Source organism: Cygnus atratus, chromosome 20 (assembly GCF_013377495.2).
Source record: "Cygnus atratus isolate AKBS03 ecotype Queensland, Australia chromosome 20, CAtr_DNAZoo_HiC_assembly, whole genome shotgun sequence".
In the NCBI taxonomy this organism is placed as follows: domain Eukaryota; kingdom Metazoa; phylum Chordata; class Aves; order Anseriformes; family Anatidae; genus Cygnus; species Cygnus atratus.
Window position 1 is genome coordinate 523,379 of NC_066381.1, and position 26,886 is coordinate 550,264.

A 26,886-nucleotide genomic window follows, 5' to 3' on the forward strand; every position below is an offset into this window, starting at 1 on the left:
TGTGTTGGGGGCGGAAGGGTGTTGCCAGTTTAGAAGAGGAAATAAAGATGTTACCACAATTATTATTTCAGCTATTGTCATCGCAAAAACTGTAATAGAGACAAAAACAGAAATTTCTTACAAAAATATTTATTTCTGAACATTTGAATTAAATATTGCATCAAAAATACAATTAATTAAATACTGAAAATATAATCTAAGCAAGATTCTTCATTTAAAAAAATATATCTATTAAGTAATTTTCTTGTTATTTCATCTGCTCCTTTTCCTTATAAAAATTAAATACATAAATAAAAAAAAAGCACACTAAAGTCAGGTTCTGGGACATTTTCAGTTTCTCAGCTAGCTCTAAATGACACGGAACATTTCTGACGGAGTCCATGGCTTGCTCGTCCTGGCACAGCGCATCCTGTTCCAAAGCTTCAGTTCAGTTCCAGCTCAGTCACGTACTTCTGGACCCAGTCGTGCTCAGGGTTGGCGCAGACTTCACGTCCCTTCCTTGTGATGAACCTGTGGGGAGCAGCAAGGTGAGTTTTCCATGGGAGAGCTCAGTGTGGGGGAGACCCCACCATCCCTGCTCCATACCCAGCCTCTCTTGAGGGTCAGTAGGATTTGGGCAGCACCACATGGTGCTGACCATGTTGGCAGCCACCAGCCTGCAAAACGCTCGAGCAGGACCAGTGTAAGCCCCAAGTGCACTGAGCCCATGGAGCATCCCCATGCACCTCCTGGCTCCACATCCTTCCTGTCCCCCCTGAAAACGAGTCTTTCTCTTTGCAGGTCCAAAATGTGGAGGAATCCTCATCCCAAAGGGAAACCGCCCCAGTCCTAGAGGAGGACACTTACACGACACCCGGCTGGGAGCACAGGCTGTTGGTCTCATAGTAGTCAGTCACGAAGCTGCGGGGCAGCTCCCGTTGGATGTAGGTGAAACAGCAGGAGGTTGGTGGGTCAGAGCCAACTGTGAAGGCAAAGACAGGCGTGAGCAGTGGCAAGTGACAGGGGAACAGGGGCAGGGAGCTGGGACTGGAGTCCCCACGGGTCTGGGAGGACATGGAGAAGGAATAAGAAAAGCAAGGTCTTTTTCCTTCTTCCTTAAATTCTTTCTCATTTGGGTTCACCCTGAGCTGTTTCTGACACCATGCACATGTTGTGCTCTGGGCTGTGCCTGCCCACAGCTGAATGGCACCCATGGAGCAGCCGCTAGAAGGTGATCTGACATAAGAAGGGACCCAGGGTGGAAGGGATGGCAGAAAGGACCCTGTCCCCATTTAGAGAGATTCATAGAGTCCAGACTTACTTGGTGCAGCAGAGGTCTGGTAGCAGAAGGCGGCGATGAGAACAGCCAGGGCAGCCACAGAGACCTTCATGTCAACTCAGAAGTTGTGGCCGGAGCTGAAGCAGGCAAGTGGAGCTTGAAAGCTTCTTTTCTCTTTGATGCTGAGACATTCAGATACCCTCCAATTTATAGGGCAAGCAGGTCCGGGCAGTTGCTTGCGTAGGTGTGGTGGAATTTCCCCCAGAGAAGCGGCTGGCAGCACAGTCTCGTGATGGAACGAAGTGGTAGCCCCAGCCCCGGAAACGTGAAGCTGTCCCCTTGATTCAGTGCCTCCCCAGTGACACAGGATATGAAACAATTGCAATATCTATTTCTGCTTCTTTCATGCATGTCCCTTAGTAAGAAGTTCCCCTGTGGAGGTTCCCGCAATTGTCAACAGGCCTGTATTACCCAACCCGTAACAGCGACTTCGAGGCAAGTGTGCATCCTGCCTCTGCACTGCACAAATGGGACGAAGAGTATAGATGGGATGAGGCCATCTTAGGAAAACAGGGGAGAGAGATCTCTTCTACCCTGAACTGTTTCCCTTCTACAGCAGCACAAGATGGGGGCTGTCACCTGTGGGCTCCCTCTGCTGTACGTTCTTCATGTTGTCTGAGGGGACTCAGTAGCTGCCCTGCAGCTGTGACAGCACTGCAGGCACCAACGCAGGTAGTGGTGGGTGTAAGGGTGGAAAAAAGAGTCCCAGAAGCTGAAGTGCTTGAGTTTTCTCCTCAGTTTTAAGGGAGCTGAGTTGGGTTATTATCTCTTGGAGGTGCCTGCCTCACTCCAGGTCCTATAAGAAGACCTTAAATGACCAATTTAGGTTAGACACATATTTCTTTGACTACTGATAGGTGAGGTGAGGCCTATTGTTGATGGGCCTGGAGATGCAGAGATCCAAAAAAGTATGGAGATGTTGACTGTGACCCTGCAGATGAAGCAGAAGGAGCTCCAGGAGCTGGGTGAGGAAGAAGTCACCAGTTCTAAAGACCAGGAGCTCTCAAGACAGGGGTGAAGGCACAAGCATAAACTAGGATGTCAGTCAAGAAAAGAGAATTTGGCCTCTTCTCAGCAGAGAGGTGGCTGCATTTCAGGGAAATGTCTCTATTTCATTATTTTCATATACTCAGTGATGTTTCAACAGTTGCTTCCTGAAGGTCTGTTGAAAGAATATAACAAAAAGTAGAGCAAGCCAACCGAACCACCCCTGCCGCAGTGCTGGGCACTGACTCACCATGTTTCTGTAAAAGGCACCTGGCTGTCGACTTGGGTGAGTTCTGTAGATAACCCAGTGTTTTCCAACCCTCACTCCAATGTTGCATGGTGTGCACAGCCCTTCCACTGGCTGCTGCTGGTGAAAAGGGAGGCAGTGCAGTCTGTGAAGGGTGCTTGACCTCCAAGCAGAATGGGGTTTCTGGGAGATGATGTGGTCCAAGGCCTGAGAGGGAGAGGTCCCAGAGGTGACCCACCCTCCAGGTGGTTCCCAGAGCCTGCAGAGAGCCATGGTGGTGGGATGCCTGCCCCTTGCCCTGGCATGGCTGCAGCACTTTTTCTGCGTGGAGGGCAGATGGAGCAAATGTGGCACTTGCCAAACAGAGCATCAGCTCCTCCCTCGCTACACCATGCCAAGCTGGTCCCCTCCCCAGCCTTCCTTTTGCCATCTGGCCAGGCTGGTGAAGCAGAGAGGCACCTTGCAGGCTCCCCCACCAGCCCAAACCCCTCTGCTCGTCCATGTGCTGAGCCCTCAAAGTCCTGGGAGGATGAGGGGAGAGCCTTGGGGCGCCTGGCCAGGCACGGGGAGGGAAGCTGACATTCAGCCAGAAGCCATCTGGACCAGAAATCAGCTCTGAGCCAGCCTCAGCTTTCTTGGCTCTTCTGTCTGGTTGCTTGGGGAGTATAACTTGTAGATACGTAAGAGCGTGGTTTGCCTTTGAGCTGTTCCCTGTGATTGTACCTTCAAGCATTCGTGGGTCATGTCTTGAGATTCGCCACCTACAGCCATCTGGTCCTGTCCTGCTCCCAAGGCAGATGACGTGGGTAGGGCAGGCAGGCGAAATGCCATTTATGGTGCAGAGATGTTCTGATAAAAGCAGGTTTCATTAGAACAATTATTTGTAAGTATGCATTGGTTATTTGAATGCTTTCAATGAGATATTTTTCAGTTTCAGGCAGCTGAAATTCTCCATGCATTTGTACCTCTGTTGGCAAGCAGATACAAAAATGTTTTGAATTTTCAGGGACAATTTTTAAATTAATCAAAAAAACAAAAAACAAAAAAAAACACACCACCCAACAACAAACAAACAAAACACCTTTTCAGTTTAGTTAAGTCACTTTAGGATCAGATTAGCCTAGATAATGTGTGTTACAGGGGCCAGGCAAGTGCTGGAACTTTTCCACTACTGAAAGCCAAAAAATAATGTCAAAATCGGAGTGTTTGCTTCCCATGAGTCTGTTTTTTCCCTAGAAATCTGACAAAAGCCCTGTCTCTGCCAGCTCTTCACAGGCTGGGTAGAGGTGGGAGGCTGTAGTCAATGCCCTGAGATGTTGTAACGTGTCTAAAACAGTATCCTTACCCATACCCCTGCAGCCCTATCATGATGAAATGAGAAAGTCATTTCTTTTCACCTTCCCCCTTTTAGAAAGAGGGGAAGCTGTGGGGCTGGGTGTCTGGGATGAAGGACGTTCGTCTGGGAGGTGCTCTGGAATGGACAGATGGCCATGGAAGAGTGGCCAAAGTAGACTGGAGCTCCTTAGGGGAAATTAGGTTCACGCAAAAGATGCTGTGCTGGAAAATAAACGTTTTCCCACTCTGGATCCAGCTGGTTTCAGGGCCCGTGACACAGCACGTGGTCTGCCCTTGCCCCCACCACGGGCAGGCAATGTTTGGAGTCAGCAGGATGGGCTGGTTGAAGCAGTCTGTCTGATGTTGCCTGGAGGGTTATGTTAGAACTTGTCTGCAGGCCCCTGGAAATCCCAGAAGAAAGTGCTAAGTAAAGCAAATGCCCCAAATAAATTTGGTCAGAGGCAGAAATAGTGAAATTCTTGATCTGCCTAATGAAAGGGGAACACTGCAAAAAATGGTGAGACTGGATGATGTAACTCACTATTTATAGCAGTTTTTAATGCTGAGCTGGCAGGATTCACTTGGAAAAGGAAGTGTTAAAAATGTCCCAAGTTCAATAACTGCCTCCAGCACAATCTGCAGCAGTCTTCGTCTTGCCCTACTCAGAGCTCGGGTGCTGAAGACTTCTCTGAAGTATCCAGAAATTCTTTTCCTCCCTACTCTTGACATTTCTGGAGAAACAATGGAATTTTCAAGATGATGTCATGTCCTGGAACTGGCTCCAGGGGGAACCTGTGCGTGTGGGAGTGACTGGGAACCAGTGCCTCAGCTGCACTGGGATGAGGGCAGTGCAGCCATCTGGGCCACACGGCATGGGCGAGTGCGGCTGCATTGCACAAGAGAGCGGCTTCGTGTTTCCTTGAAATCGTGTCACACAAGGAATCCTGGACAGTGACGGCCATCGAGAAGCAGGGTACAGCAAGCTGTTAGTGTTGATAAGAGATGGTATCTCATCAAAGCTTGAACCTTCTTCCAGCAAGGATATTTTCTAAAAAAATGCTTTAGGAAAAACTATTTATTTCCTATGCATGCCTCACATTTTTCCTGGCCTTTGTTTTGAAATAAAACAAACAAAAGAGGATTAAATGTAGGATATTTCAAACCAAATAAAAGTGTAATAAAAAAAACCTCCTTGCTCCAGCCCCCTCCCCATCCATGGCATAAAAGCCAAGGAAAGAAACAGGGAAAACTGAGTTTCAGTGATTTTGGAGCCCTAGGGCAGTGTTTGCAGCTGTCAGGGTGCTCCTGGCTAGTGTGGTGTGGACTCACCCCCACCCACACCCCTCAGCATCCCCTCGGTAGCCCTCAAGCCCCACGAATGCCTGGAAATGACAACGTGTCTCTGCCTGGGCTATGTCCTCTGTCCAGAAGGATGGGCCATATCAGTCAGGTCTTTGGTGAGTGCCCCAAAAAAAGCAAGGAAGAGCAGGCTGAAAATTCAAAGCTCTGCTAGGGTGAAAAATAAAGCCAGTTTGTAAATGAACCCACTGGGCCTTGTGTGTGTGACATCATCAAGCAGAGAGGAGAAGAAAGTCACATGTTGATCATCTTCTTTGTAAGCTGTCCTGATGCCCAGCTCTCCAGGAGGCTGGGGAGGGTTTGGGGAGCTCTGAGGATGGCTGAGCACCATGACCCAGCTCAGGAGCCTTTCGACTTGTGCCCTCCCTCCTGAGGACCCCATGCCCACAAGCACCACCTTGACCACCCTCCTGGCAGCATGTGGCAGGGGTACGTCTGGCACCGGCCCCCCAGAGCTGGGGGCAGGAAAACCCTGTGGGAGGTGTGAGCCCCTGCTCCCACAGCAAGGGGCGAGGCCACGCACGGAGTCCGGCAGTGATGCTCGGATGTTTATTAGCCTCAACATTTATTTTGCTTTGGGCGCTCTGCAAAGCTGCAAACCACTTCCCATGCGTGGAGACTGCTTGCAGGTTGGGGTACTCTGCAGCATCTCTCTGAAGCACAGTTCCCATCCTGCTCCCTGCAGTGCTGAGCCTTTTGCCCCACCTGGATGGGTTTGCGCCCTTCAAAAGAGCCATGGGCACTGCCTGGTCCTGGCAGACACAGGGCAGGGGGTGGCCGTGGGGAACGCTGCATGTGGCTTCGCAGCCTACCCCTGTGGCCTCCTGGGCCAGGGACAGTTTGGGAACAGGTGCTGAGGGGTTGCCTTTAGCCCCAGCTGTGCACAGAGCCCCAGACACTGCCCTCTGCCCAGGGCGAGACCCCCAGCATCCCCCAAACACAGCACCCTGCACGCTGGAGCTCACAGCCACATGTAGGCTTATGGACAACAGGAGTGAACATCGAGCAGGAGTGCCACGGACAGGCTAATATCCCTTTGTGTACTGCATCTGACTGTGCTGCGGTGCTGGGTTGGGGATGTCGCAGTACCTGCAGGTGAGTTGTGCTTTGGGGCAGCAGATGAAGCTTCCTCCAGCCCGGGAGACCTCAGCATCGCCTCAAGCGAAGCACTCAGGGTCCCTTCCCCTCCAGGCACATGCTTTGCGACTGGTACCCCTTGGCAAAGGCAGGATTTGGGGGGACTGGAGGGAGTCCTAGGGCCCTTGGGACCACTATCCCAGTGGAAGAAGTCTTGGCAGCCACTATAGCATCCTTCTCTGTAATCTTCCTTTTTGAATAATTTTAGCTTTCTTTTGCTACCCAAACAAACCTCACGCCCAAGGCTGAGTGAGGCCAAAGCTATAAAAGGCAGCTCCATGCCAGGAATAATAAGGGAAGCTTGAGAGAGATTGGATTATAACTACTTAAACTGCAGGAGCTTTCTGACAGCAGAGGGCTCTAGGATTTAACAGACAAGCAGAAAACAGTGCAGAGAAACAGAAAGCTGGAAACAAACGCGGGCCTCAGAGGCCAACAGGGTCATCTCTCTCCAGGAACAGCCAGGCAGGAGCATGTGGCTGTGGTTGCAGCTGGAAGCTCAAAGGTGGAGACCTGCAGCAGGGGTCAGCGCCACGCAGGAGTGGCTGGAGAGGTGCCCACCCTGGCAGAAGGCATCACAGCTCTCAAAGGGCATTTTCGTAAGTGCTTATCAGTCTGGGCCAGTGACACAAGCAAACAACTGTGGCTGCAGCAGCTCCTTCCAGACCCTCCTCTTCCGCCCAGCTCTGTCAAATTCATTAGCAGTGAACAACAGCTCGTTTCATTCCACTGAGCATCTCAGAGCTTCTGGATGGAGGGCAGAGCTTCCTGGTGTGGAACGTTTCCATCACACCTCCTCACCACCCTGGGTGCTCTGGGCGCTGAGCAAGACGGCACAGTGTGAGCCTCTAGTCCTTGGGCTTATTCACTGCAGGCTGGGGAGAAGAAGGTGTGAAGTTCCCATGAGCAAAGCTCTTTCTGGCTGGTGTTAGCCACAAAGCTGCCTTTCTGTAGCCGCAGTCTCTCTGTCCTGGAAATGCAGCAAGAAGTGCAGAACCAGCAGCGAGTATTTGTCATTTCCCGGTGTACATGCTACCATATGAGCTGCAAGAAGAGGGGAACAGAAAGCTCCCACTGTTGGTTTCTGCACACTTTATTTCCGTGGCAAAAAGCCATGATTTAGTTTTACGCTACAGCAATTCATCTGAAAGCTGGAGCCACTTCTTGTTCTGCCATGCACCTCTGTCCGGAACTGCTCTGCTAAGCCATGGAAAGCAGAGCCCTGCCTGTCCTGCCAGGGCTTGCTCTGAATCTAGCAAAACTCCACTTTCCTGACACCTGTGTCAAGTCCTACAGAGGCTTTGGAACCAACAAAAGTGCATCCTCAGCTTCTCTGGTGATGCATCTGCCCAGCTGCAAGGTGAGCTGCAGCCTGCTGCATCTGACAGCACCAGTGTCCTGAATTGCACTGCAAGGGAAGAGCAAGTGGGGAAGCAGGAGTGTGACAGGGATCCCCCCTGGAGGGGTCAGGGTGTGGTGGAGCAGACCATCACCTGTGCCAGGAGCCTTCAGCCTTCTCTCTGTTCCTGATGGAGAACAGAGTCAAATCAGTGTCTCCACTGCTCCTGTTTGCAGCTCCAGGGGAGACAAGCAGGGGTTTGCACTCCTGGGGATGAAGATCCAGGCCCAGGGGCCCACGCGCAGCCCCAAGCCTCCTCTTTGCCGTGGAGGAGGCTCCCACCCCAGGTGCACCCTCAGGCTGGGGCAGGAGGTCAGGCATCACAGGCTTGCCCGTTCCCCCACAGAACTGCTGCTGTGCCCAGCTGCCCCGTGCTGCAGTGTGGCACTGCCCTGCTGCAGCTCCAGTGCCGGGCACCTGTGGGGCTGGAGAGTGTCTCCCATGCCAGGCAGGTTCTCTGCTACCTGTTTCTCACCTTTTCAGCCAGAAAAATCCATCTTGGACCCAGGGGAGCAGTTCACACTGGAAAACATCTCATGTTGGCAAAACTCCTCTTCCATCATCCTCCTGGCAGAGCAGGGATGTTATTTATGTTGACTTTAACAAGGCTTTCGACTGGCTCCCATAGAATCCTTGTAGACAAACTGATGAGGTATTGGGCATTGATGTGGGCTGACAGCTGGCTGAATGTCCGGGCTCACAAGATTGTGATCAATGGCACAAAGTCCAGCTGGTGTCACCACTGGGACACTCCAGGCGTCAGTACTGGGGCCAGTCCTGTTTGATATCTTAATGACCTGGATAGTGGGACAGAGTGCACCCTCAGCAAGCCTGCAGACAGCACAAACTGGGAGAGGCGGCTAAGATGCCAGTGGGTCGTGCTCCCAGCCAGAGGGACCTGGAGAGACTGGAGAGATGAGAGGACAAGAACCTCATCAAGTTCACCAAAGGGACATGCAAAACCTTTCCCCTGGGGAAGAATAGCCCCATGCACCAGGACATGCTGGGAGCTGGCTGGCTGGAAAGCAGCCTGGGAGGGAAGGACCTAGGGATCTTGGTGGGCACCGAACTGGACGTGAGCTGGCGTGTCCTTGTGGCAAAGAAAGCCAGCAGCATCCTGGGTTGCCTGAGTGCTGCCAGCGAGAGAGGGGATCCTTCCCCTCTACTGCTGGGACACCACTGGAGTCCTGTGTCCAGCTCTGGGCTCCCCAGTGAAAGAGAGGTATGGACATACTGGAGAGTCCAGTGAAGGCCACAGAGATGATTTAGGGACTGGGGTACCTGTCATGGGAGGAGAGGCTGTGAGACCTGGGACTCGGTGGGGGGTCTTATCAATGTGTGTACGGGAAAAGAAGCAGATGAAATCAGAATCTTCTCAGTGTCTATGACAGGACAAGAAGCAATGCACACACCAAAACACAAGGAATTCTATTTAAAACTCAGGTAAAACTTTATTACTGAACACTGCAACAGGTTGCCCAGAGAGTCTGGGGTGTTCCTCTCCTTGGAGGTCTTCAAAGCCCGGCTAAACACGGGCAGCCCATGCAGGGCTTCCAGCTGACCCTGCTGCGAGCAGGGGCTGGGCCAGGTGACCTCCAGGGGTGCCTCCAGCCCCAGCTCCTGGCTGGTCCCTGCTAAACCAGGCATGGTGGAACTGGTAGGGGCTGAGCGATTCAGACAGCACAGTGCAGCCACCCCTCAGCTCCTTACACTGCAGTATAGCAAACACCTGGCATAACAACAGCACAAGCGTGCCTCGAGCCTGCATGTTTGTTTTTTTTTTTTCCAGAGTTGCATAATCTTAAGCAAATGTTCTGTCTTCCTCTATACAGACTCACAGGGAAAATCCCTCCTGTAATTTAGATGAATAGATCCCTTCTTTGTGGCCAAGCTACTTGGGACGCTTCAGTTTCCTTTTGATTTGATAAAAACGAAAATGAATGCTGAGTCAAAGCTCAACATACTTGGCTCCAATGTGAACTATATCCCATTCCTTCTGCCTTATTATTTTTTTGGCTATTTCACTTTCGTGACATCCTCTATCATCATTCTGGAATTTCCACTTGGGCTTCTGCTGCCTCCAGGTCTCCCTATTAAAAGGGAACTGAATCCAGCTGATGCAGTCTGTGTTGCATCTGCCAGAGCTCCTGGTCCTGCTCCGACTGTCCTTGTCTGACGGGAAGATGAAGGTCTCTTCAGTTGTTCTTGCTCTTCTCCTCGTTGCAGCCTCTTGCTCCCAAACCTCCTCTGCCCCAGGTGAGTCCTGCTTTCTCGTTTGTGAAGGAAGAATGGATCTGAGCCTTTGTTATTATTTCTCCACTGAGATCCCCTGGTAGATAGCTGGGAATTTTTCAGCCACTCTCCACTCTGCACTGCAATCAACTACAATTTCCCTGAACTGGAAAATCATCCCTCCGTCCATCCGTCCATCTGTCCATCCGTCCATCCCTCCATCCAACTAGCCATCTGTCCAGCCATCCTGGACCTGGGATGCTTATTCCTGGTTATAGTTTAGGGTTCCCAGTCTCTGCCCTAAAACTGAGTAGGAATCTCTCTTATACTTGCCTTCCCTGGCAATAGTCGTTGACATTGGACCAGATAATCTCCCATGCCCCTTTCAGCCTTAATTATTCCCTGGTTCCTCACTCCCTCCTACCTGCATAGCTCCCTGAACTTCTGGGCTGGCTGCTCCCGGTGCACAGCTCAGCACGTGCTCATGCTGTCTCTCCCTGTCTCTTCCAGTTGGACCTGACCACCCAACCTGCTGCTTCTCTTACACATCCCACAAGCTCCCAAAGAAGCTCATCCTGCGTTACTACGTCACCAGCACCAGCTGCTCCCTACCAGGCCTCGTGTAGGTATCAAGGCTGATGCCTGGGCGCAGCGCAGGCACAGCCATTTTGGCGTGTGCGTGTGCATGTGCGGGGACCTGCTGGGGATGGTCCTGCAGGGACTGCCAACAAAGCTTTTGTGGGGACTCCCGGGGATGTTCCTGTAGTGTGAAAAAGCAGATGGGAGCGGGGGGAAAATCCCTGTCAGCCATGGCACCAGCTTGGGACACAAGGGAGAACCTCCTGCAATACCCCAAACCTGGGATGTTGGTCTGAGCAGAGACCTCATGTGTCTCATCCCTGTTCCACAGGTTCATCACAAAGAAAGGGCGCGAAGTCTGTGCTAATCCCAGTGACACCTGGGTGCAAAGATACCTGCAGAACATGAAGCAGAACTGAGCAAAGCCAGATGGGAAGCGCAGCTGCTGTCATGAGTCATGTCATCCTGCGCCCCTGCAACAGAGCAGGGCTTTGGGATGGCAGGAGCTGCACGATACCACATTGTCTGCATGCAGCTCCCAGGGACTGCGGGAACAGCACCATGAGACACCCTGTGTTGGGGTGTTCCTGCTTGCACTCAGCTTGCACAGACCAGCCTGAAACCTCATCAGTCAGCCTGACACCTCTGCCTGTGGCCCAGAAAGGCCCATGGGACTGCACCTCTATTGTTTTTATATTATTTTAATTTATTTAGAAATGATCATATGAGATAGGTAGTATTTTCATCTGTGGATCATAAGGCTATTTATAGGAGGGCGGCAGGGAGGGTATTTACAGGAGGGCAGCTCAGAGTCTCAGAATAGGACGATGGGTGGCCCTGGCTTACTTGTGCAAAATTATGATTCTGGAGAATAAAGAATTTGGATAAAACATGGATTTGGATAAAGCATTTTTATTTTTCCCCCCCCTTAATTTCCCTTTCACCAGCACAGAGACAAAAACCTCACCACTGAGCCCATCGACACACTCTATATGACATGTGATAATGGGAAATGGTTTGAGGTAAAACCATGCTGTTTCCATACGACAGACATATAAATATCCTCTGACTGTTCCCCCACCGCATATACCTCTGCCTCCCACATCCTCTACAAAATCAGACATGCCTGTGCACACACATAGCCTCGCACACACAAGAAGGCACCCCACACACACCCCAGGTGCCTTGGTCCCCAAATGGGCACTGTCTGTGTGACAAGGCAGTGGCTGGACACACTTCAGAGGGCATGACTGGGGAAGGCTGTCATGGCTTTGGGGCTGTGCAGGGAGCTGACAGGCACAAAGCGCACGTGAGCCACCTGTGTGCCCTCATGCCCAGGTGCTAGGGCCTGGAGCAGGGCCAGCTCCCTGCCCACAAGCATGCTCTTCTGGACCTTTGTGCCAGTGAAGGTGACGCATTTCCCAGAACGGAGCCTGCAGGCACCACGCCTATATTGTCAGCAGCCCTGCAACATCACTTGTCCCATGTTCCTGCTCCTCCAGAACACCACTGCAGCTCTGCCACCAGCCCCGGCATGCATCTGGGTCCTTCTGGCTGGCAGCAGAAGGCAGCAGGCACCCTGGCTCTCTGAGCATCCCAATGGGGTCTCTCCTCACATTCCCACCAGTAAACCAAAACACAGGTCGGTTGTGCTGCTGGGGTGAAAAAACACCAGCAAACCTGCTTTCTCCCTGGTGTTGTTCCCAGGACAAGGCTTTGCAATGGTGCAGAGCAGGTCCCAATGGAGAAAGCGTGGTGCTGGGCAGAGTTTGCGTGTGTCATGCTCAGCACACTGAGAAGAAATGCCTGTCCTTGCAGCCATCCCCTCTGCACATCATCTGCTCTGTTCAGTCAGTATTTCTTCTTCCTAATGCAAAAAGTCTCTTACTGTTTCATTTTTTTCCCTGCTGCTTATAGGTCAGACTTGGCTGCCCTGAGACTGGGAAAGCACCTCTCAGCTGTCTTGTGATTTCCCTCTAATGTTGTGTTTTCCCCGCTGGAAATCTGACCTCAGGCAGGAAGGCTCATGGGGGACCCAAGGGGCAGCATGAGCAGACACAGCCCTGTCTCTGGCCATGAGCACTGTTCTGTGTCCCAGGAGATGGCGCTGGTGATGGGGACCATGTGGAGGGGTCCTCTGCAATCCTGTTTCTGCCTGCCGAGCTGGGAGGATGAGCAGCTTCCCCCTCCTCTCTCTCTCTCTCCTCAACAGGGTTCTAGCAGACAGGAGCAGCTTAAAGCAGGGACCAGCTTAAAGCTGACCAGTGGGGTCAGCATGATTGCAAAAATCTTACCCCACCCTATGGCCAGCATGCCTTTAGCTCGTGGCTTGCCATCATAGGTGAGAGAGAAAATCTGCAGGGAGGGGTGTCCTGAGCTGGGAAGAGGCATAGGAGCAGAACATGGCCACTGCATGGTGTGGTGGGTGGCCAGGAGCTGCTTCCATGGGTGAGCAGCTAAGAAGCCTGGAAAGGGGGTGCTGGGGGCTGTGGAGCTGGCACCTTCCTGACCACCACAGCTGCTGCATTCTCAGCTGCTTTTTGTTCCCCAAATCCTCCCCGATCCTCTTCTCTGTGAGGGGACAGAGGATGGATGCAGGGAGCCTGGGAGTGGGGGGAGAGGTTATACCCCAGACCCAAGACAGTCTGGAGAGGCAGGAGGAGCTTGGCTCTGCAGCTGGATCTTTTCCGGACAGTCCCTGGCTGGGAGCCCAGGCCTCTGTGGGAATTTCCCTCAGTCTCTCTGCTTTCGGTTTCCTTGCTGGAACTCCTGGAGCAGCAGCCATGCCAGCCCTGCTCGCTGACACCCCAGCCCTGGCTTCCAGTGAGCCAGGGTGAGTGTGAGACATGGGTGGTTGGGGGTCTCAGAACAATGGGGTGCACCTGGGTGCAGGGGAGCAGCCTGCCCCCAGCCTCTTGCCTGCCGCTAGCTCTGGGCAGGGCAGGGCAGGGCTGCTGGGTGATGCATCAGCTGCCTGCAAAGGTCCTCTCCTGAGGCTAGGGACAGCACCAGACTTTCCCCAGCTCTTTCTTGCTTGCTGCAAGGCTTCTTGTGTGTTTACTGAGGTGGACAGAAACCAAGGAGACTGGCACATTGAGCCTGCTGAACCTGCACAGGCTTTTCCTTCCCTGCCTGTGCTCAGTAATGCCCAGAAGGCACCCAGAATGTCAAAAGACTTTTGTAGTCCCATGGGCAAAGCATCAAGCCTTGGGCACTACTGGAGGCTACACCTGGTATCTTGGTCCTCTCTGGTCATTTGGGGAGCTTGAACCCTATTTAGCTCTCCCCTTACTGCCTGTGAATCTGGGAGAAGCCCTGGGATAGGGTGTGAGCAACCCCACAGGCAGCATTCTCCCCCTATGGCCCTTCTTCCTAACCTGATTCTGCAGCTATCCCCTTCATCAGCCCTCAGGGGGTAAAGAATGTAAAGAGGCACTTCTTGCCTCCTCCCTCTCTTAGCTGTCCTCACCATGAGGAGTGGAGTTGTGGTTACTTCTGGGCAACTTTGCTGAAGTATTAAGGGAGGCATATCCTGCCGCAGCCCCCCCCTGCAGCTCTTCTTTGTTAGCTGTTGTTTTGGATCTGACCTCACAACTCAGTGTCTTTGAATTTTGTCTTTCTAAGCTATGTGATGCTGGCTGTGTGCTGGCAGCTCCACGTCACTCAGGAAGCCTTTCTCCTAAACCCATTTTTATAGCACCCATCACTAGTGCACCACCCTATGGAAAGCAAGGACTGGTTGGATCAGTGATGAGCACAGAAATGATCTGTATGTCTGCTTCGCTCCAGCTGGGAATGTGAGAGTCTCTCTGGTTGCTCTCCTTGTTGCTGCCCTCTACTCCCAAGGTGAACCCACTTCTGTCTTTGGATTGTTTTTGTTCTCCTGGAGGAAGAAGGTCTCATCATTGTGACCTGTAAGGCCTGATGAACAGGCATGGGATGCTTTGACTCTTTGGCCTGGAACATGGCCCAGCAGGAGCGCTTGTTCTCTGCTGGTAGTACATGGTTGATTTTCCTTATTATGCCTGAGGACTCTGGGAGGGCACAAGAAGTTCCTGGGGAGTCCAGTCACAGGCAAGCAATGGCAGGGCCTTTCAGGAAGTCCAGCTGGAGCTTTCCTTGACTGGGGACTGCCCACAGAGCCAGATGGGGCAGGGGGGGCTGAAGCTGTTGGGACTACTGCCCCTTCCCACTACAGACTTCAGCATATCTTCACTGGTGGTGCAGGAAGCCTGTGTCCTGTCTGCCCATCCTTGCCCGGTGGGGAGAAAGTCCGAAGGTCTCTGGGGTGGGAATGGTTAGGGTTAGATGCTCTCACTCTCCATGTGTGTGGCATGGCAGGGTCAGCATCCCTGATGTGTCTCCTTCTGGTTGTAGGGATTCAGTCCTACACTCCAAATCTCTTCCAGCCAGCCCTGTCACAGCTGTGCACTGCTTCGTGCTCGCTTGGCAGAAGCTTTCCAGGAAACGTGAGAAGGAGTCTTCCTACACTACCAGCTGGTGCCAGCAGCCAGCTCTTGTGTGGGTAACTCACCAGCCCTGGGCCCGTTCAGGAAGCTTTTGACTTGGCCCCACAAATCTTTCTCTATCTTGGGACCAAGAGTTGGGCTTGTTGTGTGTTATCTGGGACTGGCCATCACTCTGCACTGGCAAGGAGAGAGATTTTCCAGCTGCAGGAAGGTGGCTAAGAAAGACGTGCCTGTACTGGTGAAGGGACGAGCCCTGTAGAGGGAGGATGGGATGTTATTCTGGGAAATCTGTCTTGGTTTTATGTGGCAAGGTTTTGGTAGCAGGGGTCTGCAGAGTTGGCCTCTGTGAGAAGAGCCCAGAAGCTGCCCCATTTCAGATCACAGCCAGCTCCTGCTGGCTCCGAAAAGGACCCGCTGATGGCCAGAGTTGAGCCAGTAAGTGATGTTCGCACCTCTGTGAGAGCAGATTTAAGAAAGGGGGGAAAACAAAACAAAACAAAACAGAAAACTGCTGTCCAACAACAACTGGGAGAGAGATGAGTGAGAACCAGCCCTGCAGACCCCAAGGTCAGTGAAGAAGGAGGGCAGGAGGTGCTCCAGGCACGCAGCACAAGTTCCCCTGCGGCCTGTGGAGAGGCCCCTGGTGGAGCAGGCTGTCCCCCTGCAGCCCATGGGTCCCACATGGAGCAGATCTCCACGCTGCAGCCCGTGGAGGAGCCCCCGGTGGAGCAGGTGGATGTGGCCTGGAGGAGTCTGCGGCCCATGGAGAGCCCCCGTAGGAGCAGGCCCCGGGCCGGAGTTGCAGGCCGTGGAGAGGAGCCCACGCAGGAGCAGGGGTCTGGGGGGAGCTGCCGCCCATGGGGGACCCTTTGCTCCTGGGGGATGGACCCCATGGTACGGAGCCGTGTGGGAGCAGTTCTTGAAGAGCTGCTGCCTGTGGGCAGTCCCTGCAGGCTCAGTTCAGGAAGAACAGCATCCCGTGGGAGGGACCCCGCGAGGAGCAGGGGCAGAGAGTGACTGCGAAGGAGCGGCGGAGATGAAGCATCAGGGACTGACTGCAGACTCCATTCCCCATTTCCCTGTGCCACTCAGGGGAGGGCAGAGAAGACGGTGGGTGGGGAGGAAGGTTTTTTTTAATTTGTTTTTAGTTTCTCACTGTTGTAATCCAGTAGTGATAGGCCATAAATTCATAAATCTTCCTATGCTGAGTCAGTTTTGCCCATGACAATAATTGTTGAGTGATCTCCCTGTCCTTATCTCAACTGCGGCGCCCTTTCAATCATATTTTCTCCCCTTTTTCCTTTGAGGAGGGGAAGTGAAAGAGAGGTTGTGGTGGAGTTCAGCTACGTAAACCACCACAAAACCATCCCAGCCTGACTGAGGAGGAGCCCCCAGGTGAGGTGTTTGGTGCGCAGAGATCAATGCCCACAGGATGCCTGCCCCAGCAGACACCAACTACTCTGTCTGCAGCAGCCACTCAGGCCTGCAGTCTGTGGTCCTCCTCCCTGCCTGCCAAAGCCTGCAGCAAGTGGAAGCAGAGCCAGGAGTCTGACATGGGACCTTCTCTGGTTTCTCAGCACCTCCCCTTGGCTGGCTGCCTGCACAGTGGTCAGCGGTCACACAAAGGACAGTTCCCACCCCTGATGTGGCACCACAGTGCAGCTCTGCAGTGGTGCATCCCTTCCTCACCACAAAGGCTTCCTGGTCCTCTCCACATCTTCCCCACCAGGAAAAAAATGGTCTGAGCTGCCCCACCACTGCTGGGTGAGCGCATTTGTGAAATTTTTGGGGACACATGAGTCAATATGGCATCTCAGCCCCAGCTTCTTTTCCTCCTCTTGCAAAGTAGTTTCAGTGTCATGAACAACATGGTCCCCTCTCACTCACGGTGTTTGCCAGACAGGGCAAAGGGAGCTGTGTCCCCACAGGGAGTGCTGCTTGGCCATCCTGCCTCAGCTGGCCTGCCCTGGAGAGGGCAAGCTTGTGCCTCAGTGTCCCTGTCTGTAAGAAACAGAAAGCAGTGCTGAAAAAGCTGTCCATGAATCATTCAAGGAGACACTGTCTGAAAGCAAAGCATTGCGTGCATCATATGATTATTCTCGTGTCCAGGTGTACCCAGCTGGTTTTGCATCCCCTCCCTGTTTCCTCCCATGGGCAGGCTGTGCCCCAGGGTACCCCTTTCCTCCTGCCATAGCCAACTGTGCCTGAGCTGCTTTGCTGGGATGAAACAAAGACTTGCACCTCTGCTCTCCCACTGAGCTACCAGCCCAGCCTGCAGAGCCTTCATGCTCTCAGAGAGCTATGCTGGGGCATCCCTCATCTACCTGGAGGGAAGCTGTGATGTACTGGAGTGTTTTGGGTGTTCCACTAATTAGCAGCCTTCAGCCTCATTCATGGTTTCATGCTGTCATTAAGGAACAAAGCCTGCCCATAAGGCCTGTTGCCATGTCCCTCACTGAGCTTGGGCATCCACAACCCCCCTTGCTCACTCGCAGGCATCCCCCTCCCACCCACAGCCTCACATCCTTTAGGACTTCCAAGCCCTGCAGACCCAGACCCCTGGATGTGCAGGGCCCCAGCCACGAGCCTGCTGTGAGCACCAGACCTGATACCCATGTGGATTTCATTGTCCCCCATCTCCTGCTGCCAAGTCTCTGTACACTCCACAGGCTGCTGCCAAGGTGGGCTGGAGGCAGCACCCCTGGGGACCCTGCCCCTATGCCTGGGGACCCCACTGACCAGACAGGGCTCTTCCCATCCCAGACCTGGGCGCTGGCATTCCTTCCTCTACTGCAACCTCCCTCTCCCTCCTCTGCTTCTGTCCTCTACCTGCAGCCTCCCAGCTCTCTGCCTCTTTCATCTGTGCCTCCTTGATGGTTTCTGTCCCATGGGGTGCCCTGCACCCAACTCTACCCCCTACACTTTTCTTCCCCATCCCCAGGGAGAGCCACTCTGTTCTGCCTGAGGCTGTCACCTTGTATCCCATCACCAAGGATCTGGAATCCCTCCACAGCTGGGTCCCCTGGGGCTCCCAGGACCCCTCAGCATGTGGGCACCACACAGGCAGGAGACCTGCCAGGATTCAAGGACGGGATCATTTTGGGTTGTGATATTTTGACATGGACACATGCACAGATGTCTCGGGGCTCACTGTTGCCTGCTCTCACTGTAAGAACATGCTGCCAGCTCAGCCAGGTAGATGAAAGCCCAGCAGGGCTGCAAGGCCTCGTGCTGAGCAGGGCAGCCCCTTCTTCACTGAGACCATCTCCACCACCACCACCATCTGCCCTCTCTCTGGGCAATGACAGTGTACCCTGTCCGCTTTGGCCTGGCGAGGCTTCTGCATCTTTCCTGCCCCAGGCTGCAGGGAACACAGCTTCAGTCTGCAGAGAGCCCTGGGAGCAATGGGTTAGAGCTCTGTGCTCAGGTTCTGCCAGAAATGGAGACTTTGAGGCAGCTAATAAAGAACTCCATAGGAAAGGGTGGTCATTAATCAGGGAGACCTGTGGAAAGGTGGTGATGAGCAAGGGGAGGACAGGAGACCACACAAACACATGCAGACCACTGTAGCACCACTGAGCTTGGGGTGTTTAACAGAAACTGTATCTCACACTGATTTGCTTGCTCCAAATTACGGAGGAAAATAATGGCAATGAGGGGAGGACTGTGAAATAAGTCCCAGTGAGTGAAGAGGAGCTCATTTCCTCGTAAACAATGGCCTGGGAGGTGAACATGGACATGCACAAACTGCCTGCACAAGGTCAGGTCGGCTTACAAAAGCTTCTTTTTGCTTCAGGGAGCTCTGATGGAGGCAGCCCAGGGCACATAGCGAAGGTCCTCTCCCCCCTCCACAGAGCTTCAGTGGCAGGAGGTCAGACCCAGCAGTTTCATTTTCCACCCACAAAGACATCAGCAAGCTTTAAATGCAAACCATAGCTTGACAAAATGTTTTTCTTGTTTTTACTCAGTGTGCTTTTAAAAAACAAAATCAGGCTTTCTTTGCAAACCAGCTGCAGACAGATCTGCAGCAGATAATGGGTGCCTGTGGTAAAACACTAAGAAGGTAGGGCCAGAGCGGAGCAGCAGATCCTGCAGGACCAGCTCCACCAGCTCCTGGCCTTAGTCACTGATGTGATGGGGGCAAGGGCTGGCTCACAGCAGAACAGGGGCTGGGAGGATGCAGCCCTGGGCAGTGCTGGGTGCTGGAGGCTAGGAAGGCGATGCAGGAGGGAAGATTTTTAGGGAAAAGGAGGATGAGGCATTTCCAGCTGGGAAGTCAGGGTCTGTCTCCTGCCTCTCCCAAGGTGGTTGTGGTGGAGTCCTTCTAGACAAGTGCCTTCCAAGTATCAGCTCTGGGGTAGGCAGGTGCTGGGCTGTGTAACAGAAAGGTCCCTCCACACCCCAGCACTCCCAGGACCAAGTGCTTTTTGCCTTCCTCTGGGGCTGGGCAAGAGAGGAAACAGAGATGGCACAGAGTGAAGAGAGTGAGAGAAAAAGTCTTTATTCTTTGGTACCAGCAAGACACAGCGTTTTGAGAATAAGGCTGAACAACATGGTTCCACAACCAGCATCCCATAAATATCCAGTGTGCCATTTCTTCCATTAAGGAAGGATCTCATTCACTGCATCTCATTCACAGCATCTACTGTACTGCAGGGTTCAGCCAGCTGGCTTGGAAGTCAGACTGCATTTACATGACAGCACTCATACCTAGTTTTGACAGACCACTTCCCACAAATAGCTCCTAAGATTCCCCTCCCATTCTAGCAGCAGAGGCACAAGGAGTGGATGGAGTTTAGTCACAGCTCACACAGCAGGCTATGCCAGGCCATGTCTGCAAGGCCAGGAGGTAGGTCCCCAGCATCACAGCTGCCCAGTAGGGGTGGCTAAATTGTAAAAGATAAACAATGCCCTTGCAAGACAAAAGGAAATTCAGGGGCCCCGAGGTGTCTGTTGGTCCTGGTGCTCAGAACAAGCAGGATTTCTGGTCCATGCCATGACTTTGCTGGATGGTCTTGCAGGACTCTCCTGGCAGGTTCCTCTCAGCTCCCAGTGCTCAGTGCATCTCCAGGAAGTTCACATATTCCTTCACCCACCTGGCATCAGGTTTAGCACAAACCTGCCGAGTCCTCCTGGTGATGAACCTGTCAAGCCATGCATAGAGGTGTTACAGTCCTGGAGGTAGAAGGGACATGCCGAAGTGGCAGCCAGGGTTTTGGGTCACCTTCTGGACACCTACTGACCTGTCCTGTGATCGGTGCTGGCTCCCAAGGGGATCATTTACCCTCCCATAAACCACAAGCTCCAGGGGAGCCTGCTAAACCCAGGCATCAAGGAGAGCTCTAGGTCCCCTGGGAGAAGCCCCCATGCTCAGACATTCCTGTCCCTGTCCAGTCTGGAGGTGAGCCTGGATGCAGTGTGTGGGCATCTGGCATTTCTGGGGCAAGCATCTGCTGGCCTCAGACCCCTAGTCTACATCAGGTACAAGTCTTGCAAGTGGCACGTTATGTGCCTTGGGCTCATGGCCACAGGGAGGTCCTGCTGGCTACACAGGAATATCCTTCCCACACCTTGTTCCCAGCATCAGGATGGCCCTAGTTGTCATCCGAGGAGGATGAGTGCTCACATACAGCATGTGGGGCCTGTGGTGGGTGCTCCCTGACTCCACGCATGGTTCCTCACACCACCATGCTCTTGGTCCCAGTGGATGGCAAGAAACTTTGGAGCAGAGCCCAAAGGCTGGTGGAGCCTTTCCCCAAGAGCTCAGAGCATGAGCCAGTACTTACACAACTGCTGGCTGTGGGCATTTGCTGCTGGTGTAGAAATAATCCTTCACATGACTCTGGGGCAGCTTCTGTGAGGTATAGCTGAAGCAGCAGATGGTTGTGTCAGCTCCAACTGGAAGAGATCAGGAAGGACAGCATGAGTCTACCCCTCAAGCCTATGAGAGCATGGGCAACCATTCCCTTACTCAGCTGTGGAGCCCTCTTCTTAACCAAATTAACCATAAAGTCAGCAAAAAATGACTGTGCTTAATGAAAGTCACTGCTAGAGTGTCTTGCTAAAGGCTCTCTTCCTCACTACCAAAGATAAACATCCCCTCGGTCACTCTAGGATCACTCCTAAAGCCTGCTAACAAAAGCAGAGATGTGAAACCTGAAACCTTTAATCCTTGCAATGTAAAATTCATAATTATCTCCCTAAGTCAAAAGGATGCTAGAAAGGAAAACCAATTCAAAGAAAGCATGAAAAGCTATTCAGACAGGTTTTTAACCTTTGAAACTTTTTCTATCTCTTCTTCAAAATTATTGCCTTCAGAGCAAAAATCCTGACCGCCAACATCCCACCCCAGGAGAGCAGAGAGTTGTACTCACTTGGGCCAGAAAAGGCCTGAGAAAAGAGGCCAGCAACCAGGAGGATGGAGAGGGCTGCACCAAAGATGTTCATTATGGACAGAGGTGAGCTGCAAGGCAGAAGGAGGACCAGATCAGGTTTCTCCTTTGTCTGGTGCGAGATGGTTTGAATGCTCCTTGATTTTTATAGGGGTGGCAGCAGATTTCAAGGCAAGTATTCGGAGTTTCCAAAGCGTAACAGAGCTGATGTCATGGCACCTTTGCCTCAGAAATACTGAAAAAAAGAGGAAGCAGCAGGTTTAGGAAATACTAAAATAGCCTTTGTGTAAGGTGGGGTAAGTCTGAACTAACCAGCACCCGCACAAGGGCTATACTGACCAAGACAGGATATGAAACGGCTCTTGAGAAGCAGGTTCACACTTAGATTCACCAAGATGACAGCAAACCCCAACAAGCTCATCTCAGCAGCCTCCCACAGGGCCAGGAAGTTGCCAGACCAATGTCCTTTTCAAGAACCCAAGCCCTGAGCACAAAGGTGCTCAGCCCCTTGAATGGCTTGGGACCAGGTCCAGTCGGGGGGCCTGTGGTGGGCTGGGACACACGTGAGGGGCAGCGTGGGCAGCGGGCATGCTCCGAGCACCACTGCCTGTGCAGGCAGCAAGGATGGCTGGCACCCTGGGGAGGCTGTAGCCCCGGGCCATCTTTGAGAGACACAAAACCCTCAGAGCTGTGCTCCCAGTGTGGAGCTTAGGACCCCCCAGTACACACCAGCATCAGCCAAGAAAGGGGGTGCTTGCCTGGTAAGTCCACCTTGACGGTTTGGCTCTACAAACACTGACTTCTCCCAGACACGTGGGGCAAACACAAGCGCCAACCTGGGCTTGGGGGAAGGTGGGATGAAGAAGGCAGAGCAGGAGGCTCCCCTGCCTGGGACCCGATCTCATGCCAAGGCAGAGCCCCACCCCCATGTGCACACTCACAGTCATGGGCCTCGCAATGGGCTCCCCGGGTTGCCGCAGGGAGCATTTCCCCTTTCTCCACCTCCCTCTTCTCTTCAGCTGGCACCACGTTTGCCAGCTCACAGCCTGTGGTTTCTCTGTGAATTTCATGCCTGGCTCCCAGAGACAGGTGCTGCTCACGAGGCACCACGAGCTCCTCACCCTGGGTTTTCCTTGCTGTCCCGTGGCCCCTGCAGCGCAGTGGACTGCAACAGGAGCTGCTGTTCTGTTCCCATGGCATGGTGTCCCCTTCACCACAATGTCCCCAAAAACTGGGAGAATGAGAGGTGCTGCAGGAGGGCTCTGTGCTACAGGACAGCAAGAACCTAAGGCTTCCCCAAACCTCCCTCCCGGCTGAGCAGGCAGGAGCTCTCCCTGTGGGCTAGAGGGGGGATGCCAGGCAGGTGAAGTGCCCTGGGGACCCCAAGGACTCCTGCCCTCAAACTAATGTGAAGGGTCTGGAACTGAACCCAGTGATATAGTGGAGCTGCTGTGACCGGCACCATGGGGTTGTCATAAATGCCTGGTGGCAGCATTTTGGGGCAGAACAGCAATATGCTAACAGGCACTTGGGCTTTGTCAGAGACAAAACCTTAACTGGAATTTGCCAAGGGATGTCCTGCTCTGAGCTGGGAAGAGGGATTATTTATTGCTATTCCTCTGCTGAATGTATTTGAATATTGCAATTAGCCAATTGTTCTGGCTAATTTATGCACTTATTGCATTACATACCCTCATACCGTAGATCTGCAATGGGGTACAAAGCAAGGCCATGCATCTCAGCCCCATCTCCTCGCTGCAATGGTGGCTGCATTTTATACTGAGTCCTGACCTGTGCCTGCTGCCCCAAGGCTGCCCCTGGGGCTGGGACTTGTCCTTCAAAGGAGCAGTGCTTTTAGAAAATAAATATTTTCATCCCCCCCAGCTGCACACCACACACAGCCCCGCACACTGCTGACAAGGTGCAGCTTCTGGACTGCATTGCTTCCTTGTTGCATTCAGGGGGTGGCAATCACCCACCTCCCAGTCCTCTGCCATCACAGCCAGAGACTGTGCCCAGTATGTGTCATGCAAGTGAGCCTGCTGCTGCCAGCAGACTGGTTAGTGCCTATGACAAAACATCTGACGGTCCCAGATAGAGATCTAAGAAACCGCACAGAGATACTGACGCAGCCCCAACCACAAGACTGCCAGAGCCCATGCTCTGTTGGAGCTTGTAGAGGCAACCAAAACCATGAAATCTGCATATCTTTCTGATGATGCAGGGCATCTGCACCTCAGCCCAGCACGACTCCCCTCTCCCCACTGCCCTAACGAGCACAAGGGGTGCAATAATGTTAGGTGTCTCTGGAGTCCACTGCACAGCCCAGCCTCATCCCTCACGCTGGGGCTTTGGCCCTGAGCAGGTCTTTGTGGTGGAGACATGGCTGAGATGCTGCAGCATTGCAAAGATGTGAGGCCCTGGTCTTTTGTCTTAGCTCCATCCTTGCTCCTGAGGGAAGGTGACACTCTTCTCTGCTCTTCATCCTACTCTGCACTTCACCAGTCAGTCCTCCAGTGTTATCCACTGCCTCCCTTTGTCCTTTCCTGCTTCCTGCAGCACAGCTCCTCAGGAAAAGGCAGTGAGCAGCAGTCATCATCCAGTGGGCACAGCATGACTGGGGAGAGGCCAGGGCACCATAGGGACAGGGTAGCTGTCCCTGGATGTCCCTCAGTGACCACAGACCATGTCAAGGAAGGGCTGCAGGGGATCCATGCAGACCGTGCCAGGGTTTGGATGGAGAGGGGAGCTGTGTGGCCATTTTAGGGAGCTGCATGGGTCAGGGAGAGCCCTGAAGGAGCCTCCCCAGGGTACTTTATGTCAGCAAGTCCCCATCAAGGGACCCTGGTCGACACTGACAGAAATGGGAACTGTGCTGAATGGTGCCTGGGGGATGTGGGAGAAAATGGAGGAAGGAAGGAATAAAGAAGAGGCTGCGATGGCACATTCCTTTGTGCATTCAGCTAAAGACACAGGTGTAGCATAGGCTGGTGAAGGAGCAGAGAGAGCTCCCTTGTCCTGCACAGCATTTACATCTCTCAACCATGCACAAGTGTCCAAGGTGCACAAGCCCTCTGCTGTCTTTCATGGGAAATGTTCCTGGAGCCTTTTCATTCCTCTGCATCGTAGTCACCATTCACCCGTCTGCTGGGAAGCCCTGCAGTGCCCCAGGTGCAAGCGTGGGGCTCTTCTCCCTGCAGCCCGACCTGGTGCTGCCCACGCTGGTAGCAACCACCTGAGGAATGGGGGCCCACTCCAAGCCCCTCTGCTCTGCTCTGCTCCGTTCAGCAGAAAGTCCCTTTTTTTTTAGGAGATGGGTGCAGGCACAGGGGGAGAAGTCTGGTTTTGTTTTTGTCTCAGCCTACCTCACTTAAGCTCCAGGGGTTTTGTCCCCATAAATTTCACTTAAGAAAATAAGACTAAAAAAGACATTTCACTTAAGAAAAAATACAGTTGTGAAATAAAAAATGCTAAGTGAGGTGCTTGGGGCAAGGGTGGGTGGATGACAAGTGCCACTGCTGCATGATGCCCATGCAGTGCTGCCTGTGTCCCTCACCCGTCCCCTCCTGCAGCACAGTTCCCAGAGCAAGTGGGCAAGTGTTTACCCATCTTCTGTCTGTGGGGTAAATGAAGGCAAAAGGCTCTGCTCCTTTAGAAGGACTGTCTCTGGAAACTAGGGTCACCTTCTCTTTACAGCTCCAGCCAAAGTCTCAAAAGATGGCCCCTGGGAAAACGAGATGCAGATTTTACTGTGCACTCAGTAGGAATGGGGACCCCAGACACAGCCCCTCTACCAGCACAAGGGCTCAGAGCCCTGTTTCCCTTGAGCAGGGGAAAGCTCTGCTAGTAGTCATCAGCCTGTGCCTATGCTGTTCTGCTTCACCCAACTTCAGGGGCACCCTGGCTGAGTTCCATGAGCTGGGGTTGCTGTGTCCATGATGCTGGATCACCTGTGATTTGTGTCACCTTAGCCTGGCCATGCACAGCAGCACAAATGGGGTCCCTGCTCCATCAGCAGCATGGCTGAACCTCCTTGGTGAACTCCTAGGGTACTGCTAATTGTTTTCTTGAGCAATTGGACATCATTGTCTTTCCCAAACCTGCCTTCATTGGTGATCATAGCCTCTGCATAGCTGAGTTCTGCTTCCCAGACCTGGCAGAGATGGGGTCCTCTTGCACAGAGGGTCTGCCCAATGCCACAGCTCTCAGAAAGCAGCAGGTGTCCCTGCAAAGTCCCACAGAAAGGCTGTGGCATCCATACCAACCAGTCTTCCCCTTTGGCTGTGGGGTCCATGTGTCCATATCCCTTCAGAGCTTGGTTGGTCGCCATCATGGAGTCTATCACCATTACCCTCATCTCATCCCTGGTAGTCTAGTGGTCAGGATTTGGCACTCTCACTGCCACGGCCTGGGTTCGATTCCCAGCCAGGGAAGGGGTTCCCCCACTGCAGGTTTCAGCCTTTTCCTGGATGGCTGCAGTGCCCTGGTGCAAATCTTGGGGTTTGGAATGATGTGGGGTCAGCCCTTGGGTAACTTTTGGGGTCAGCAGCAACTGACTCTCCCTCACTGCCACAAGGCAGCACCTCCAGCAGAAAGCTGTCCTGCGTGGAGGGCAGCCAGAGCCTGTCCTATGGCTGCAGGGAGCAGGGAAATGTGGCTGCAGGGAGCAGGGTGATGTGGCTGCAGGGAGGGAGCAGGGTGATGTGGCTGCAGGGAGCAGGGCAATGCAGAGCAGGATGCTGCAGCTGTAGCAGACACAGTGATGCTGCAGCTGTGTGGGTTTCTTCCTGTGATAATGAGATGTAGGTGCAGGGCTGCTCCCCTGAACACAGTCTTGGTCATCCTAAAGGGAAGGGGGGCAGTAGGAGACTGGTGTCAGTAGCAGGTGGGGTCACATCCATCTGTCCCTCCTGTGGACAAGAGGACAGGGGCTGTCAGTAAAAGCTCCCGCTGTGAGCAGGATTTGAACCTGCGTGGGGAAACCCCATTGGATTTCAAGTCCAACGCCTTCACCGCTCGGCCATCACAGCAGCTTGCATAGTGGAGTCTCCACAGGAGGATGTCAGGAGGGACTTTCACCTGGCCCCAGGGGTCACAAAAGGACCTGATCCCACATTGGACAGGGGTCCCTCCTGCACACCCAGTGCTGGTATTGCTGCTACTGCTGTCACCTGCACTGCACTGTGCTGGGAAAAGGAACCAGGCACCATTCACAACATCAGTGGTTGTGACATGGTAGAGGGACATGGCAGGAGCTCTGTGTCCCATCTCATCTCCTTCAGCAAAAACCTGCCCCTGGACATCCAGCCCCGGCTGTCTTTCCCAGTCTGGGCACATCCTTGCCTGCTCTGTCCCTCCTGATACACTTACATTTGCGTCTGTGAAAACACATCCAGACTTAGCTAATTGAGGCCACCTGACACACAGACCAG

The 26,886-nt window shown here is 53.1% G+C and overlaps 3 protein-coding genes and 2 non-coding genes across 6 annotated transcripts; 2 read left to right on the plus strand and 3 right to left on the minus strand.

Moving 5' to 3' along the window:
* Nucleotides 1-341: 341 nt before the first annotated feature.
* Nucleotides 342-3,459, minus strand: LOC118254220 (C-C motif chemokine 4 homolog). Of its 2 annotated transcripts, none has more exons than XM_035559299.2 (2): nucleotides 847-3,459; nucleotides 342-510 (listed from the first exon to the last, which is right to left on the minus strand). In XM_035559299.2, exons 1-2 carry the CDS (start codon nucleotides 1,269-1,271, stop codon nucleotides 423-425), a joined length of 513 nt encoding a protein of 170 aa, XP_035415192.1. In that variant the 5' UTR covers nucleotides 1,272-3,459; the 3' UTR covers nucleotides 342-422. The 2 variants fall into 2 exon arrangements, with proteins under 2 accessions (XP_035415192.1, XP_050570787.1); XM_050714830.1 differs by lacking the exon at nucleotides 342-510 and having other exon boundaries at nucleotides 843-961; nucleotides 1,301-1,370.
* Nucleotides 3,460-9,883: 6,424 nt separating this feature from the next.
* On the plus strand, nucleotides 9,884-11,487 carry LOC118254221 (C-C motif chemokine 4-like). Its single transcript, XM_035559300.2, has 3 exons — nucleotides 9,884-10,038; nucleotides 10,525-10,636; nucleotides 10,925-11,487. The coding sequence occupies exons 1-3, from the start codon at nucleotides 9,900-9,902 to the stop codon at nucleotides 11,010-11,012; spliced, it is 339 nt and encodes a 112-aa protein (XP_035415193.1). The 5' UTR covers nucleotides 9,884-9,899; the 3' UTR covers nucleotides 11,013-11,487.
* Nucleotides 11,488-20,118: 8,631 nt separating this feature from the next.
* LOC118254222 (C-C motif chemokine 5-like) lies at nucleotides 20,119-21,509 on the minus strand. The gene is made up of 3 exons (XM_035559301.1): nucleotides 21,437-21,509; nucleotides 20,849-20,960; nucleotides 20,119-20,206 (listed from the first exon to the last, which is right to left on the minus strand). The coding sequence occupies exons 1-3, from the start codon at nucleotides 21,507-21,509 to the stop codon at nucleotides 20,119-20,121; spliced, it is 273 nt and encodes a 90-aa protein (XP_035415194.1).
* Nucleotides 21,510-25,815: 4,306 nt separating this feature from the next.
* TRNAE-CUC (transfer RNA glutamic acid (anticodon CUC)) lies at nucleotides 25,816-25,887 on the plus strand. The gene has a single exon. It is a non-coding gene; the product is annotated as a tRNA-Glu (tRNA).
* Nucleotides 25,888-26,402: 515 nt separating this feature from the next.
* Nucleotides 26,403-26,484, minus strand: TRNAS-UGA (transfer RNA serine (anticodon UGA)). The gene has a single exon. It is a non-coding gene; the product is annotated as a tRNA-Ser (tRNA).
* Nucleotides 26,485-26,886: the final 402 nt, after the last annotated feature.